General features: G+C 51.3%; 1 protein-coding gene across 1 annotated transcript in view; it reads right to left on the bottom strand.

Moving 5' to 3' along the window:
* Positions 1-18,262, bottom strand: part of Eya2 (EYA transcriptional coactivator and phosphatase 2) — a 77,556-nt gene that overhangs the window by 48,114 nt on the left and 11,180 nt on the right. Inside the window, exons 7-9 of the mRNA XM_013010736.1 lie at positions 17,998-18,055; positions 16,889-17,031; positions 10,736-10,852 (exon numbers count right to left, since the gene is read on the bottom strand). Coding sequence (XP_012866190.1) covers positions 10,736-10,852; positions 16,889-17,031; positions 17,998-18,055 — 318 coding nt within the window. The remainder of the gene's footprint in view (positions 1-10,735; positions 10,853-16,888; positions 17,032-17,997; positions 18,056-18,262) is intronic.

Here is an 18,262-nt window from a genome sequence, read left to right as displayed (position 1 = left end):
CTGCCATCCCCACAGGCATCGCTGAGCAGCTCGGCCCTCCCTTACCCACAAATACCCATGTGGAGAAACGTTTGCTCCAGAATTAGTCTGTGGGCACAGACAGGGGGAGTAAGAGCCAGCTCCTGCCCTTGAGGTGACTCCAGCAGAAGTGGGTGTTTGCAGGTATTAAATACAACATTCACTCTTACAAAAGAGAGCAGATGGAAACCATCGTCCACCCTCACCATGAGGAAACTGGAGCTCAGAGAGGTTAGGGAACACACGAGGTGGTCCAGCAGGAAGGAGGCAAGCCCCCTCCACTGCCGGTACTTGTTCTCTTCCTCCCCAGACTCACACCTAGCCGTTCAACTCTCCACCTCACTTGGCCTACAGTTCAGTGGCTTGAAGCTGGTCCTGGGGCTGGGCTGCTTGCTGCCAGCTTGCCAGTTTGGTGACAGCTTCAGAGCGGATAAAAAACCCAAACCCCCAATCTCACATACACAGACACAGACACAGACACACAGACACACACACACACACACACACACACACACACACAGAGGGACCATCCTGTGCAGAAGTGTCAAGGGACACAGATACCATCACTTGAGACACATGCGTGCTAGGTGTCTCCATGAACCAAAGGTGGCCACGCCCAGGGATGGATCCCAAGGTCCAGCCCTTGCTTTCATGGTGTTGAGGCCACCCTGTCCGGTCCAGTCCTGTCCCACCCCATCCTCTCATCTCACTCCCCACCCTGTGTGTGACATCCTAGTGCTGACAACTGAATGTGTCTCTCTAAATTCTTCTGTGGAAATCTAATCTGTGGTGCATCAGGAAGCTGGGCCCCGAGGCTGGAGCTGTCACAAACGGGGTCAGTGCCCCAGTACAGGACCCCAGAAAGCTCTTCCTCCTGCTGCCAAGGGGGGACAGTGAGGAGACAGGGAGCTGGCCCTGCCCTGAACCTGACCACAGGGACCCCCAGACTCCAGAGTGGTGAGGAATCCATGCCGCAGTATGGGATACTCTGTTATGTCAGCCCCAGGGGACAGAGATACCCAGACCCTTAGAAGAAGCAACAAGGAAGGACCATGGAGCAAAGAAGCAGATGAAGCAAAGCTGTCATCTTGTAGAGCCCCTTGGTCTTAGCCGTGGTCTTTGTTACAGCAGCTGAGCATACACTCATACTGCCCAAACCCTCACCCACCAAGCAGGCTGCACATAACTCCCTCAGTAGCAGTTCTGTCTCCTATGACATGGGCACACAGGAGAAGGCCAGGGACAGCTGTAGACAAGAGATCCTGCCAGGGGCAAGTCTCAGAGACATCATGCAACAGCTGCTCTGGGAATTTGGGAGGCGTTTTTGGAGCCAGGCCATGAAGGCTGTTCCCACACAGCACTGCCTAACATTCCCTCCGACCCCGCTTTGCATACACTGTTCCCCTTCCCAAGGGTGAGCCTTTTCCCTCCGAGTGAATCCAGGCTGCTTACACCTTACTCTGACCCACCGCACAAGGAAGAGGTGATGTTCTGATCGCCCAGCTAGTCCCTCAGGGAGCTGGCCATTCCCTGTCATTTCCTTGGATGGACACCTGTGCCATGCTACCTGGAAGCTGGCCGGACCCCTAGAGGAGTCAGAGTGAAGGAGGATGAGGGTACCCCAGCCTGGGGCAGCAGCAAGGTACCCACAGGCCTCCCTGGGTATCTTGACTACTTGGCTAGGCACGGTTGCCTGAGTGGCCCTGGGCACTGGCAGAAAAGAGCAGAAAAACCACCCTGCTGAACCCTGAAAGCCTAGATGGAGAGAAAGGAAATACTGTTGCTGTTTTAAGCTACTAAGTCTCCCAGGTAGTTTGTTATACAGCAATAGCTGACTCAAACACTGGGAGCAATTTCTGTTTCTTCTTGTCCTGCTCTTCCCCCATACATCATCCCCAGGAGTCTCCATCATGGGTTCCAAGGAGTCAAGGACTGCCTCAACCACGTGACATCTGTGCACCATGGGTCTCCCTCATGGGCCTGGCAGGGGAAGTGTGCACAGCCAGTGGTGAGGAGTATCTTCCTCCTTCTTCCTCCCCAGCCCTGGGCTTGGAACCAGGCTCTCCTCTCCTTGGCCCATTCTGTCACAAAATCTGAGATGCTGCTGGAGGCTCACACCTGTCATCCTAGCTACTCAGGAGTCTGTGCTCTAAGGATTATAGTTCAAACCCAACCTACACAAGAAAGCCTATGAAAATCTTATCTCCATTTAGCCACCAAAAAGTCAGAAGCAGAGCTGTGGCTCAAGTGGTAGTGCACCAGCTTGGAGTGAAAAAGCTGAGGGACAGCACCCAGGCCCTGAGTTCAAGCCCAATTCTTGGCATGCATACACACATGCACACACACACACACACATATGCACACACACATACATGTGCGCACAGAGTCATTCTTAAGAATGTGATAATTTGCTCACCAGGGAACCTCTGTGTTCATTTTGACTATTTTGAATGGTGCACTGCAAGTCTTTTGTCAATTGCTGAGTTTTCCAGCATCTCTCGCTTGCTCTGGGCTGGTGGCTTGCTCACTTATCCCCAGCTTGGCTCCTCCCAGCCACCTCCTTCCTTAGAGCCTCAGTTTCCTATCCTAAGCTATGAAGTGGGGACTGGGAGCTCAGCCCCTCAGGCTTGAGGCCTTACCAGAAACCCCCTAATATGGCTCACGTTCAGATCACTCAGCTAGGGCTAAATGGGCCATGGGGGTGCTAAGCGATGGCCCAGGAACAGAGGTGTAAGCTGCAGAAGAGACAAATCTATTATGATTTCCTCCCTGGGGCAGGGTGGCGGCAGCTGACAGAAGGGCTTAGTTTTAAAGCAATAAAGTCAATTTGGTACGGTCTGCTGGGGTGTTTGGAGATCTTTGAAAGAGATACAGTGCGGCTGGGCAGGGGAAGGGGGTGGCGGGTTCTGTTTATACAGGGAAGAGGACAGGGTGACCTTCGCTGGCTGAGGCCTCTTCATGGTGAACTTGGCCAGGTCCAGACCGCCAGGGCCACCGCCGTTGTCAACTGAGACTAATTGGAGCCAGCTGAGCTCGGGGCTCCACTGACCTCCCTTGCTTGGGTAGTTTCTATTTGTGCCAAATCCAGCCATCTTGGGGACGCAGCGCTCAGTCTCCTAATGCTCAGCTGGGAGCCCAGATAGAGGATGCTGGGGCCTGAGGAGGCAGGTTCAAGTCCTAGCTCAATCCCAGCAAAGGAGACTCTATTAGAGGTGGTGAGATGAAGATGGGATCACAGAGGGGCCCTCGGGGAAGGGGGACAGAGATGGAAGGAGGTACCTACAAGCCTGGGGACACCAAGGGGGGTTGGGGGAGCCAGAAGAGGCCAGAGGGACACCAGCTTTTGTATCTGAGGGACAATCGCTCTTGTATCTGAAGCTGAAGCATGAGGTTACATTCTTTGTCTCTCTATACCTGTGACGCAGCTCGCCACAGGCTCAAGGAGAGATACGGTCTCCATGCCACAGGGAGAGAAGTAAGCCTCCACCACAGCGAAGCCTACAGACCTAAGACGGCTCACCCTGGCCCAGAACTGGGGTTCCCACAACCAGTAAGAAAACCAGGTGCCTAGCTTTCTGTGCAATACTAGGAAATCAAGAGATGAAAGGGGGGGGGAGCGGGGGATGGGAAAGATTCCCAAACGTACTATTTAGTGGAAAATATAAAGGTCCATTCATAAAGCAAGACACACCTCCAAGTATTGTGCCTGGAAAACTCCAGAAGTAAACACACAGAGAATTCTGCAGAGGTATGCATTGATGCTCATTTAAATAACATGAGGCTGCAGAGCTGGCTGGCCGTCCGGATACGGAAGTCCGAAGAAGTCAGAGGGAGGGAAATCCTCTGTAGGCTTCAGGGTGAGAAGCTGAAGCCCAAGGGCAGCAGACTCCCTTTTATCTGCCTTTAGGGGGCACAGATAAAATCAGATTTGCTCAGATGGGGAAAATTGTGCAGGCCACAGCCAAGCTTCAGTCCTGAAGGCTGCTTGTCTCTGGGTGGAGTTGTGGTGTCTGTCTGGCTCAACTTATAGCTCTCTGCCTGAGGCTTTTCCCCTCCTCTTGCCACCACCCCCTTAATTATCCTTTTCCATCCTGAATAGAATCTGACCTGCTAGGGGCTGAGCCTCTGTTTCACTTTCATGAGTTTGTGGGTTTGGGGTTTTTTTTTAATGGTTATTTTTCTTCTCCTCTCCTGGATATTAGCAGGTGTTAGAGGGGTTTATTCTGCTGCTTTTCCACACAGGTTGCAGGTGCGGATGTTGGCACAGCCTCTTATTCCATTGAAACATTAGAAATAAAAATTATAAAGCCAATACTGGTGCTCAAGCCTGTAATCCTATCTACTCAGAAGCTGAGATCTGAGGATTGTGGTTTGAAGCCAGCACAGGCAGGAAAGTCTGTGAAATTCTTATCTCCAATTAAGTACCAAAAAGCCAGATATGGAGCTGTGGCTCAGGTGGTAGAAACGTTAGCACTGAGCAAACAAACCACGATTCAGCACCCAGGCCTTGAGTTCAAGCCCCAGAACAATACACACACACACACACACACACACACACACACACACACACACACTCTTACAAGATAAACAAAAGACCCAGGGGAGACAATGTTGAAGCTCCCTTTCTGGGTCTTCTAATGAGCTGGATGGTTCTAGAATTTTGTAAGTAGAATCAGTTACAGTCATGGACACAGGCACTGACTCCATTGATTTCAGCATGGAAGAAGGGGTGGGAGGGAGGGTTGGGGCAAAACAGGTGCTGTATCTAGGAGAAGGCTCACTATCCCCGCACACTTTCTGGCCCCTACTGTCCCCACCCCACAGCGGTCACTTGGTTTCTCTGCCCTGTCCCAATGGCTTCAAGGTGTTGCCCCCACAAAAATCCCGAAGCCTCTCCATACCCACCAGCTCTGCCAGGACTCATCTTTGTCCCCTGTCCCACGCTCCCCCTGCGGGATCCTGGCTGGCTCTTGCTGATTGACAGCTCCACAGTCCCCCTCAGAGACCTGCTGTCCTTCAGCCCCCTTTGTTGGTCTCCCAGCTGGTAGCTGATGGCTGTCATCTGTCCAACTCCTCACGTGCTGGTTGCTGGGTACCGAGTCACGCCCCACTAACCCCCCCCAACACTGATGCTCAAATACCACGTGACCATAGCTCCAGTCAGGGGACAGAGGTCAAATGAGGTCCCCTTAGAAGAGGAGCAGAGGCACCTGAGACCTTTGATCCTGTGCACGCAGAGGGAAAGGCAGGTGACACACAGCCCAGAAGAGCCTCATTCAGCACCTCAGCCTCCATCACAAACCTCCACCAATCTCATCTCCAGCCTCCAGGCTCTGAGCAAATGAGGCTGTGCACTTGTGACACAGGTCATAATGAATACAAATGTGTCCTCTCACTGGGATGTGAATTCCATACAGACCAGACTTGACCCTCAGCTCAGGGCTGGCTGTGTGGCTGGCATGTCACCTGCTACCTGGAACAGCTCAAGCCTTCAGCATCTGGCTGAAGATTAGATTTTAATACCAGGACCCTAAAGCACTGCATCTGATGAATCCAGACCCACCTGGCAGACAGCTCTACTAGGTCAGTTACACACAGAGCCATATGCAGCTCAGATGGAGAACTGAGGCCCTCCAGATCTAGAACGTTCTCTGGCTCCTTTACAGAAAAGGCCTCCTGGCCTCTGCCCTGCACATTAGTCTATGATATGCATAAAGAGGAAGAAGTTTGTTCAGGGTTTTAACAAGCAGTGATTTTGCAAGAATGCTACTGTAATGTGTTCTCAGAACAACACTTTCACTTTGTCATCTATATTATTTATCTATCACCTATCATTTATATCCATCTATTATCTATCTGTTATCCATTCATCATCTATATCTGTTGTCTGTCCTCTATATCTATTTTATCTATCATCTATCTACCTATCTATATTTGAGATAGGGTTTTGTTAGTAGCCAAGGCTGGCCTTGAACTTCCATGCTCATGCCTTAACCTCCTGAGTACTGGGATTAAAGGCATGTACTACCCATCCTAGGCTGTGACCTCTCATAGGCCACCTGTGCCCTGGGTTACATCTGTTCTTGGCACCTAGTCTGCGGTAGCTACTCTCTCAGGTGGGGCCATGTGTTCATATGACTCTTGTCCCCACCTGCTCTCCATACAGCACAAAGACCCCAAGGGACAGTTTCTCCAGCAGCCATGCTGTCATTTTATCTGGAGGAGTCCTTCAACGGTGGGGTAAAAAATAGGTGTGTGTGAAGTCACCCCAGGAGCTGAGACACACACCCCAGGGGCTTAGCTCTCCACCTCCACTTTTGCTAAGAAAACCTAGCCTTGCCAGGTGCTGGTGGCTCATGCCTGTAATCCTAGCTACTCAGGAGGCTGAGATCTGAGGATCACAGTTCAAAGCAAGTCCAGGAAGGAAAGTCCGTGAGACTCTATCTCCAATTAACTACCAGAAAACCGCAAGTGGCGCTGTGGCTCACGTGGTAGAGCACTGGCCTTAAGCTGAAGAGCTGAGGGACAGAGCCCAGGCCCAGACCCAGAAGAAGAAAGAAAACCTAGTCTTCATCAACCAGGCTGCTGTCCAGCACAACTGACAATGGGAGGCCAAGGTCAGGTGACACTGGAGGTCCACAGACTGGAGGCTGGGAGGCCGAGGTCAGGCCTCTGCCCCGGCCCTCCTCCTGCTTGCACATGGCCTCCTTGTTGCCCTCATGCGATCTTTCCATGGTCAGTAGGAGTGGTGGGTTAGAGGGGGGAAAGCGACATCCCTCTTCTCAGAAGGAAGGACCCCCTGCTGTCCTGAGGCCCCCCACAAACCCTAGTTACCCGCCCCGGGCTCCAGATACCACAGCCTGAGGGACGTCAGCCTTGGAGTTTGGGCGAGTGTGGGTCAGAGGTTAATGCCCTCTCTTCCCTGCCCAGCCTTAACCCTGTTAACAGCTGGCTTTTGGATTGTCATAGAGCTGTCAAGCCTCTAACCACATTTATAGGGGAAATGATTAAAGCCCAACAAAAGAACGAATTCAGTTCCTTGTCTGGCCTCATTTCAGACGCCGCTAGTACACAGCACAGGTGCAGGCTCAGACCAACGATGCAGGCCCCACTGCGCAGGCGCAGGGTGCGGACTCATGGCGCAGGTGCAGACCCCATGGCGCAGGCCACGCCCCCCCCCCCCCCCCGCGCACAGGCGCATGGTGCAGATCTGCGCAGACCCACGGCGCAGGCGCACAGCTTCACCATCACTGCGGCGAGTTCTACCCCACGGAACCGCTTAGTGGTGGCAAGCTGAACCCCACATGACCCCCAGCTGACTCTCGGGCTCCTTCATGCTGTCACTCCCTGTGGCTTTAGGAGACTATTACATAACCAGAGGAGATCATCCCTGTGACCTTCTGGTGACCCTCAGGAGGAAGTTTGAGCCCAGGCAGCAGCTGCAAGCACACAGCAAGGTGACCCCGGGTGGGGCAGGCGTGGGGGGGGGGTGAACAGTGTCAGGAGCTTCAGCCCACAGGAAGCTCCCTCCGGGCCAGCAGCCCCAGGCCGGCTTGGCCTGGGCCAGGATGACACAGTGAAATGGCTCCACCTGTCCAGGCACAGACACCACAGGTGAAGTGGGTCACACCTCACGGATGTTCAAATACAGCGCAGGTAGGAAAATCCATAAGATTCTTTGTTTTTGTTTTTTTGTGTGTGTGTTTTATTTTTTGTTGGTTGTGGGGCTTGAACTCTGGGCTTGGGCACTGTCCCTCAGCTCAAGGCAAGCGCTCTATCACTTGAGCCACAGCGCCACTTCCAGTTTTCTGAGTAGTTTATTGGAGATAAGAGTCTCACAGACTTTTCTGCCTGGGCTGGCTTTGAACTATGATCGTCAGATCTGAGCCTCCTGAGTAGCTAGGATTACAGATGTGAGCCACTGGTGCCCAGCAAAATCCATGAGACTCTTTATCTCTAACTACCAAAAAAAGAAAATCCCACAAAACAAAGCTGTGGTTCAAGTGACAGAGTGCTAGTCTTGAGCAAAAAAGCTCAGGGATAGTATGCAGCAAGTCCTGAGTTCAAGTTCCAGTACTGGTCCCCTCCCTCTTCCTCAAAAAAGAAAGAAAGTAAGTCAGGGTAAAGACAAGAGGTTCCTGGGGAGGAACAGCAGGAAACATATTTGAAGAAACAAATCTGTTGAAAGCTATAGATCCACAGATCTAAGAAACTCACGGAACCCAGAGTTCTAGGAAGGAAATAGCACTGGAGTACAACATGGAGATAAAACCCACGCTAAAGCAAAGGAAACCAACTAACTGGGGATCTCAGCCCAGGGCCATCTCCTCATGGATGACTCATGGGTGAACTGGCTGTTGTCATGGTAACAGGTGAAATGACAGACTGATGATAATCCATTTACATTTGCAAAAAGAAGTTCCGCATGGGTTCACAGGAACTATGCCTAGTGGTTAATTGCTCGGGCTCGGGGACTGGGGAAGGGGGGTGGGTGCAGGCCTGCAGCCAGAGCAGCAGGAGAAAGATTTCTATAGATGTTTGGGGGTTTCACCGGCTTGCAAAATTAATGTGAAAGAGGAGTAAGGCTTAATGAGTGTTATTAGCAGTGACATGTATGGGAAGAGGGGAAACAGGAAGGTGATGGACAGTGGGCATAGCGCTTCCTTTTGAGGTAACAGGAACCCCAGAAAATTAGTGGTGGTGGTGAATATATTCTAAATGATGGAACTGAGCACTTTAAAAGAGTGAAGCTCATAGCTGGTCAACTATGTCAGTAAAAATAAATTACCAGTGATACACACCTGTAAGTCTCAGGAGGCTGAGATCTGAGGATCGAGGTTTGATGCCAGGTCAGGCAGAAAAATCTCCAAGACTTAATTCCAATTAACCAGCAAAAAGTTGGAAGTGGAACTGTGTGTGGCTCAAGTGGTAGAGCACACCAGTCTTGAGTGAAAAAGCCAAGTGAGAGTGAAAGGTCCTGAATTCAAGCCCCAGTACTGGCATGAAAGAGAAAGGAAGGAGGAGGAAGGAAGGAAGGAAGGGGGGAGGGAGGGAGGAAGGGAGGGAGGGAGGGAGGGAGAAAGTAAGGGAGAAAGGAAGGGAGAAAGGGAGGGAGAAAGGAAGGGAGAAAGGAAGGGAGGGAGGGGAGAAAGGAAATTTGAACAGGAAAAAACAGTAAGGAAAAGAGTTCTACTGTGAAAACAAGTAAGGATTCAAAGATTTCTAACACTTTAACACTGAAAGGAACTAAACATTACATCCAGGCTCCTTGGTATGTATAGGGTAGAGGGACGGTCTCTCAGAAACTACCATCTTGAAGCGTCAAAGTAATCTGCAAAGAATCCAGGAGGACTTCGCTTCCCTCCACAGCACGCGCCCATCACTCAACCCCTGATTTGACCGTGATCTTCCCCAACCCCTCATTTTCCTCATGGAGCATACGTTACCCCTACAGCTGAAGAACACATGCCAGGAGTGTTCAGTGACTTGTCCAACGACACACAGCTTACCGGTTCCAGAGATGGTACTACATTTCATAAATCTGACACAGTTTACATCATAAATTCAACACAAACTGGCCTGGGAGATGTATAGCTGAGACCCCCATTAATAAACTCCCTCTAGAACTGATTTTCTTTTTCTGGTGGTCCTGGGGTTTAAACTCCAGGCCTTGCCCTTGGTAAGCAGACACTCTACCACTTGGCCCATGGCCACAGTTCTTGATTTTCTTAAACCCCCTCCAGTGCTCCCAAAGGTCTCCCTCATCCCCTGAATTCTAAGTTTCCCACCTCTCCTCTGCGGTGCTTTAACTAGGGGAGACTGATCCTGCCTCAGGGCCTTTGTACTTGCTGTTCTTGCCTGGAGTGCCAGTCCCCAGCCTCCCACATGGCCATGAGATTACTGTCAATCCTCACCCCTCCCCTGGTCATGCCCAGGCTGACACCTTGATTGTGCCACTCACATGCTTTTTGGAAAGTCTGATTGGTGGCTTCTGGGTCCCAGTGCCTAAAACAGCTGGCACTCAGTAAGTAACATAAAATAGCAAACGAATGAATGAATGGGTGCATGGTAAACTGGCTGCACAAATCATGTCCCTGGTGCAGTGGGGGAGGGGAGGCCTCTCAGAAGCAGGGAGTTCAGGTGCAAGCTCAAATGCAAGGTCAAGTCCAAAGTCCTCACAATGCTTTACTACCAGGACTGGTACAGACACTCCTTGCTTAAAGACGAGTCAGCTTTTACCCTCCAGCACTCAGGAAAGCTACCAGCAGGGAAACATGGGAGATGGCAGGGTCTGGGGTACCGCTTTGTGCCGACCTGGGGGTTAAGACCCTCCCATGAGAAACAAGGCTAGCTTTTTCTTCCTTTTGTTCCGCCAGTACTGGGGCTTGAACTTAGCACCTCCCACTCCTGCTTGGCTTTTTCCACTCAAGGCTAATGAATTGCCCACAGGAGCCAGCCTCCACTTCCAAGACTCACTGCCACTACTCTAGTAGAATGGAAACCCCTCCTCCTGCCACGGAGCAAATCCTCTGACTACCCCGTCTGAAGTCTGGAATCAGTGCATCTGCTGCTGCTCCACAGCGGGAGACAGAGCCGGCACACAGTCCACGTTCAGGAAACCTGCCGAGCAGTGACTGGGTGGAGGAGTGAGCAGGCTTCCACCCTGGGGTGTGTGTGGGGGCTCAGGGAAGGCAGGCAGGGGGCCGTCCACACTGACCGTGCATCTGGTAGGCGTATGGGCCCTGTCCGGCAGGCGTGGTGCTGAAGCTCGAGCCGTAGCTGAGGAAGCTGCCCTGGCTAGGGGAATGGTTCAAGCTGTCTTCTGTCTTGATGCCTGGGAGGGAGGAAAAAGAGGCATAGAGGACACACGCTGGGATTTTTCCTTGAACCTGCAGAAGAGATGCTGAGCGTATGGAGCACACATCATCAGCCGTCAAACCAGCGTAACCAGAGACCCAAGGTTACCCTGCAGCCACATTTTGCTTGGCCTGTGATGTGTGTGTATGTAAGTGAGTATGTATATAAGTGAGTATGTATATATGTATCTGTCTGTCTGTCTACCTATCTTTGGTGGTACTAGAATTGGAATAGATTTTTCAATGGGTGCTCCACCATCTGAACCACACCACCAGCCCTGCTTTTTGCTTGTGTGCGTGCGCGTGCATGTGCCAGTACTGGAGCTTGAACTCAGGGTGTTGAGCTCTTGCTTGGCTTTTTCCATCAAGATGAACTCTACCACTCCAGCCACTCCTCCAGTTTTGGCTTTTGGCTGGTTAATTAGAGACAAGAATTTCATAGATTGGTCTTTCCAGACTGACTTTGGATCACAATCCTCAGATATCAGCCTCCTCAGACTGGAGCCACTGGCGCCCGGCTGGCTTGTGTGACATCACCAGTAATGAGTCCCATCTTCATTGCAACTGTACTTGAAAAACATTTAAACTTACAATTTTGTTCTATTCCTCATTCATTCATTCATTTATTTAACATTCCAGGACACTGTGAAAAGTGAGGGAGGGTAGGATGGGCCAAGAGCGCCTCATACTTGGTATATCACAACCCAAGGGTGTATCTCACGTGAGATGCCAGGGTTTGTCTTATTTTGTCATGAGCAATAAAATTGCTTCATCAAAGGGTACAGCTGGGGCTGGGCATGATGATTCATGCCTGTAATCCCAGCTATGCAGGAGGCCGAGATGGGAAGACTGTGGTTCAAGGAGAAAAAAAGTAGTGAGATCCTAGTTTATAAGATAAGCTAGGATGGAGGGGCTGCATCTCCTAGTGCAGCATCTGTACCCCCACACAGCCCACAGTCTGCATGCAGGGGTGCCATGGGTACCCAGCTGGTGAGGGAAGAGGGGAGGGGAGCTGAACATCTTGCCTCTCCTTTTGCGGGGTGAGAAGTTGCATCCTAAAAGTTCCACCCATGGAAGAGGAGAGAGGAGGACACAAAGGGCTTTGTCCCGAGTCAGCAGTGACCGTGACTCGAGGGCCAGGTAGAGTTTACCAGGAGAAAGGGCCGTGGTGCTGCACGGCAAACACCCAGAGCACCCAGCTGACCACCAGGAGTCACGGCTGGCTGACACAGGTGCGGAAGGCCCAGCTCGACACATGTATTTTGGATGTCTTTAGAACTTTCATCCAGGGGCTGGGAAGGTGGCTCAGTGGTAGAGTGCTTGCCTAGCATGCATGAAGCCCAGGATTCGATTCCTCAGTACCGCATAAACAGAAAAAGCCAGAAGTGGTGCTGTGGCTCAAGTGGTTGAGTGCTAGCCTTAAATAAAAGAAGCACAGGGACAGTGGCCAGGCCCCTGAGTTCAAAGCCACAGAAACCCTTTCATCCAATCCATTGACTTGATTTTCCTAAGGTGTCAGCCCATGATAGATAGAAAGTCAAAAAAGCAAATGCTGGTCTTTTACAGCCCAGGAGAAACACGGAGGCCGAGGGGTCAGCGGGGCTCAGGGATGCTCTGGGCCTCAGGGGGACGACCATGAACTCCCCACTGCCAGGGCCACCTGCAGCTGCCCCACATCCACTGGGTGCATTCTGCAAGGGCATTCACTCATTCACTCACTCACTCACTCACTCCCGCTTCCTTCCCTCCTGCCGATGGCCACCTCAACTCAGTGCCTGAAACATGAGGATACAGATTGCTTTTTTTTTCTTCACTTCCCACCCTCTTCCCTCCTTTTCTTTTCCTTTTTTTTCTTTTCTTTTTCATGCCAGTCCTGAACTTGGGGCCTGGGCACTGTCCCTGAGCTTTTGTGCTCAAGGCCAGCACTCTACTACTTGAGCCATAACTCCATTTCCATCTTTTCTGGTGGTTAACTGGAGATAAGAGTCTCACGAACTTTCCTGCTCTGGGTTGTCTTCACACCACAATCCTCAGATCTCAGCCTCCCGAGTAGTTAGGATTACAGGTGTGAGCCACCAGCACCAGGCTTCCTTATTTATTTTAGAGAAAGTCTCATTATGTAGCTTAGACTTCTCTTGAGCTGACTACTCTTGCCTCAACCCAGAATGCTGGGATTATTGGCATGCACCACCATGCCCAGCTCAGAGATGGAGTTGCAGCTGCAGACACCACAGGCTGGCATTCTGGAGAGAGAAGACACAGCAAAAAGCAGAAAAACACAGGGTAGGGCCGGGCCACACAATGCACTCTGGGTGACAGGAGATGTGACATGTTCACCCCAGGCTCAGTGCTCTGCTGCAGACACTAACACAATCTTCCAAATACAACTGAAGTTTGGGGGCTCCATGTACGGTGCAAAGAGAAACATTCCCCACCCAATTCTGTACAAAAAAAAAAGAGTTTGTGGATCCTGATTCAGGGAAAGAAATAAGACAGGTGGCCATGGCTCATGCCTATAATCCTAGCTACTCAGGAGGCTGAGATCTGAGGATTGTGGTTCAAAGCCAGCCTGGGGAGAAAAGATTCTTTTCTTCAATAAATCACCAAAATGCCAGAAGTGGAGCTGTGGCTTAAGTAGTAGAGTGCTAGTTAGCCTTAAGCAAAAATAACCTCAGGGACAGCGCCCAGGTTCTGAGTTCAAACCCCAATACTGTGGCATACATACGTGCACGTACACACATACACACGTACACACACACAATGCAGGGGATGACCAACTTCCATGGCAGGGCAAGCTTATCGGTGGGGATCTATGGGTATCTCAGAGAAGAAAGCAAAGCCTTTACATTCTTTTGTAAATTGGGTAGTCAGTTCATCTGGACATTGACCTAGACATTCTAGGTGTGGTAGCCTGGCTTCGTCAAGTCAATCCGATACTCTGAGAATTTCCTATGGGCTGGGCCCTGAGAGCTCTTCATCTAGGTGGGAGTCCAGGGGCCAAATCCTGGCCCCTTGCTTGCTTTGTACAAATAAAGTTTTATTGAAACATGGATGCACAGACATTGTCTGGTTGCTTTCATATTACCAGGCCTATGAAGTAGGAAGAGACAATAATGGCCTGCCAAGTGGGGAGTATTTATTATCAGCCCCTTTACTTTTGACAGCAATGATTTCATTTAGTCTTCATGACCCCCGTGGGGCGTCAGAGTTAGTATTACTTCCATTGTATGAAAGAGCAAGTTGAAGCCCAGGGTCTCAGGGCCAGCACTGGACGGGGGTGGGATTGGAACTCCAGGCTGTGCACGCTAATCTGGGATCAGATGCTTCTAAAGTCACCCACACCCTAAAAATGACTCTGTGCCAAATGAACTTCCATCTGATGCCTTGCTCTGTCTGGGAACAGGGCTAATTTCTGCTTTTATGTGAAAAATAATCCGGCTGCATTGTGCTTGGCTCTAGGCCAGGTGGGGGAAGGGCTCCTCTGAGTACCAGGAGGGGCACAGTCAGCAGTGCACTCACAGCTGTTAGCCCAGGTCTGTCATGGGTAATCCCCCAGGATTTATGGGGCGCTTGTCCCTGCAGTGGGGAGCAACATTGGGGGCTCAGACGCTGGGGTGAAATTCCATTGCTTCCTCTCCCCAGCTGGGTGACCTGGGGGGGAGGTGTTTACCCTCTCTGGGCTTCGAGGAGGGTAACTGTGGGATTAGAGTCATTAGAGGACAAGAGGCAGAGGGACAGAAAGTCAATCAGGTGACCCATGTCTGTTCATCTTCCCGATGGAGTCGCCCTTGGCTCCTTCCTGCTTCTGGCCAATCACTGCCCTGCCCTCCACCCGCCCTGCTCCATTCCTCCCTTCACTCCTGCTCCCCTGCAGCACCTCCTCCCTGCAGAAGTGCCAGACACCTCTGAAAACCTAAACCAGCACATGGCAGCTGCCCACAAGCCGTCAATGGCTCCCACCTCACCTGGAACGAATCCCACACCTTCCCCACGGCTTCCTAATCTCCCTCATGCCCCAGCCACTGATCTCTTCGGATCTGCCCCGTTCCTGCCCTCTGCCTGGGTGTCCCCCTCCTGTGCCAGCTGTCTGTCACCTCTCCACTCTTGGTCCCAGGTCAGTTAGCGGCTATTATTTTATTTTGTTGGAAGCCAGGGCCTTGAGCATGCTGGGCAAGTGTTCTAACCCTGAGCATCACCCCCGGGTCTAAGCTGCTCATTTAAAGGCCAGATCCTGGCCCTGGATTTGGAAATAAAACTTTTCTGCTATTGTTGGGATCTTTAGCCTTCTCTTATATATACATCAGGGTCTGGGGCTGAAAACACTTTAAACATTTATTTACTTGACAGGTACTGGTGGCTCATGCCTGTAATCTTAGCTACTCAGGAAACTGAGATCTGAGAATCACATTTCAAACCAACCTGAGCAGAAAAGTTCGGGAGACTCTTATTCCCAGTTAACCATGAAGAAAAGAAAGGGGGAGGGAGGAGGAGAGGGAAAAAAAAGAGAAAGAAAGAAAAGAAAGGAGGAAAAAAAGTCAGAAGTGGAGGTGTGGCTCCAGTGGTAGAGAACCAGTTTTGAGTAAATAAAGCTAAGGGACAGTGCCCAGTCATTGGGTTCAAGCCCCAGTACTGTTACAAAACAAAACTCTCTTCTCCCAACTCTCTCTATATATACACACACATACATATGTATGTATACATAGAACTGCACATATCTATTGTATGTGTGTATATATATAGAAAGAGAGCAAGAGAAAGAGAGAGAGAAAGAGAAATGTATATCTACATTTTTTGTGTGTGAGGGTTTGCAAACTCCTGTCTTCCTGGGGCAAACAGAAGCTGGTGTTGAACTGAACAGCTCTGCCCTGGGCTACTGTTGATTCTGAGTTTGGGTTCTTTGCTCCCTGCTCATCTACTTATTTAAAAACATGGAGATTAGCTGGGTACCCACGGCTCACGCCTGTAATCCTAGCTACTCAGGAGGCTGAGATCTGAGGATTGTGGTTCAAAGCCAGCCCAGACAGGAAAATCTGTGAGACTCTTATCTCCAATTAAACACCAGAAAACTGGAAGTGGTGCTGTGACTCAAGTGGTAGAGCACTTGCCTTGAGCTGAAGAGCTGAGGGACAGCGCCCAAGCCCAGAGTTCAAGCCCCAAGACTGACAAAACAACAAACAAACAAACAAACATGGATGTTGTGAACTAACATGTGAACATTTGCCATGCCCAAACTGGGAAGCAATTTTAAAAATACAAGATATATTTATGAAGCTAAAGAAGCACCAAGGCCACGTCACCCATCATCCTTCCATTCAGGACTCCTTCCAGCCTCCATTCTGGACTAGAAACAGCAGGAGGGTGGCCTGCTCTGCCTCTCTGAGTGCTGTGTGCATTTGTGTCACCCAGTGCTGAATGAACAGGTGAGTTGTGAATGAATGGGTAAATTGTGAATGAGTGGGTACATTGTGAATGAAGGAATGAATTGTGAATGAATGGGTGAATTGTAAATGAACCAATGACTAAAGCAGAGTACAGAGGAAGAAGGGAAGAAAAAACAACATTCAGTTTCTGCACTCGAGCAACTCCAGACAACTGGAAAGAAGAGATGAGTAAGTGATTTTTCCAGTGGTGGTGGGGGGGGCACTGAGGCCAGGAGAAGTACAGTTTGATATGCTGTGGGGGACCTGTTCTGGGGGACCTGGAGGTGTTAGGGCTACGTGTGTATGGTGTGTGTGTTGCTTGAGTGCCTAGATCCAACCCTGCCTAAAGCCAATACCCAGCTATGTAGGCAAGAAACTCCCTAGTTTCCCCACGGTGATTAGTGTGGGTTCTCTCCTTTGAGAGATGACCCCATCCATAACCACAGGTTTCAGCCCCATGGCTCTCTCCTGATGGTCTTGCTCTGAACATTGTCATATGACCCAGGGTGGACGTACTGGGAAAGATGACCTCTTTCTCTTGGGACTGCTGATGGGAAAGGATGGCGACCGAGCCAGGGTTTGGCGGGTACTCACTGTAAGAAGGGATCCCGTAGGCTTGTACAGGAGGTGGGTAGGCTGCGTAGGGTGGGGCCTGCTGGATGCTGGCGCTGTACTGAGTCTGCCCATAGGCCGCCATGGCTGGGGAGGGCTGGCTGGGGAGGACACGGGGGCTCGGTCTGCATGGAAGGAGAGAGGGTTGAGTGGCCCAGCCCTGCCCAGCATCCCTTCTCCCAGATCCTGGGATCACCACCGCCACCACCACCACCACCACCACCACCACCACCACCACCACCACCGCCACCGCCGCCGTCCTTTAGTGCTTGTGGAACAGAGACCATTTCTGTGGTCATTAAACCCTAGTTCATGTCCTGCCTCTGGCTAGCAGCTCGAGGGCCCGGGTGCCCCATCCATCATGGAGCTCCTGATGGTCCTGTGTGGGGTGCTGGCTGCCATCCACTCTCTGTCCTCCCAGAAGACACTGGACCAGGAAGTGGGCTGGACCCAGGGGTCGTTAGGGACCATGGTAGCTGTGGGCCTCAGTGTCTCTGCTGAGGTAGCCTGGTCCTCAGGAGGCAACTGTGTCTCTAGTGACCCACGAGGAGGCCAAGAAGGTCACACAGTCTGAGTGTCACGTACCTGACGTGCTTAGGACCACATGTGTTTTGGATTTGGGACATTTTCCAGATTTGGGTTTTGTTTTGATTTTTCTTTCTAATTTCAGCACTGGGGGTTGAAACCCGGGCCTTTGCCTTGCGAGGTAGTGCTCTGCCATTTCACACACTCTCAGGCCTTTGGCTTTTAGTTCGTTGTTATTTATCCAGCTGGGGCCTTACACTTCACCAAGGCTAGCGCAGACAGCCCTCTGTAGCTAGGATTACAGGCATGCACCACCCAGCTTCAGGGGGTGGAGTCAAGGGGAGCGGGAGGTGGAGAACTGGGTCCTGGGGCCCTGCACGCCCCGCCTCACCCTCGAGGGCATCCCGCATCAAAGGAACAAACTCAGGTGTGAAAGGCCAGAACAGACAGACCAGGGTCTAGACCCCGTGGGCCAACTGGAAGGGCCCAGACCCCTCCATGAGGCCACTCCGTAACCCAGATGCCAGGCGATGCCACTGTCTGGGGACAGTGGGAGCTGGCTTTACACTGGAGGCAGGCCACTTGGTTTTCTGTGACAGCCGCCCAGCATCGGCGCCTCAACTGCTAGGAAACATAGAAAAAGAGGGAGGCCTGAGCCTCCAGCAGCAAACTCCCAGGGAAAGAGTTAAAGGGCTGCCTAAAGGGGAACAGCTTGGTGCCTTTACTGACTCCAGCTCCACAAGGAAGGCAGCAAAACAATGGCGAGGATTGTTGTGGTGGGACAGGACCTGGCTGCACCACTTGCCAATCATTTTAAAACCCTAGAACTCT

Source organism: Dipodomys ordii, unplaced genomic scaffold (genome assembly GCF_000151885.1).
Source record: "Dipodomys ordii isolate 6190 unplaced genomic scaffold, Dord_2.0 Scaffold13, whole genome shotgun sequence".
NCBI classification, from domain to species: domain Eukaryota; kingdom Metazoa; phylum Chordata; class Mammalia; order Rodentia; family Heteromyidae; genus Dipodomys; species Dipodomys ordii.
Note: the sequence above shows the minus strand (reverse complement) of the source record. Positions and strands in the feature narration are given on the sequence as shown.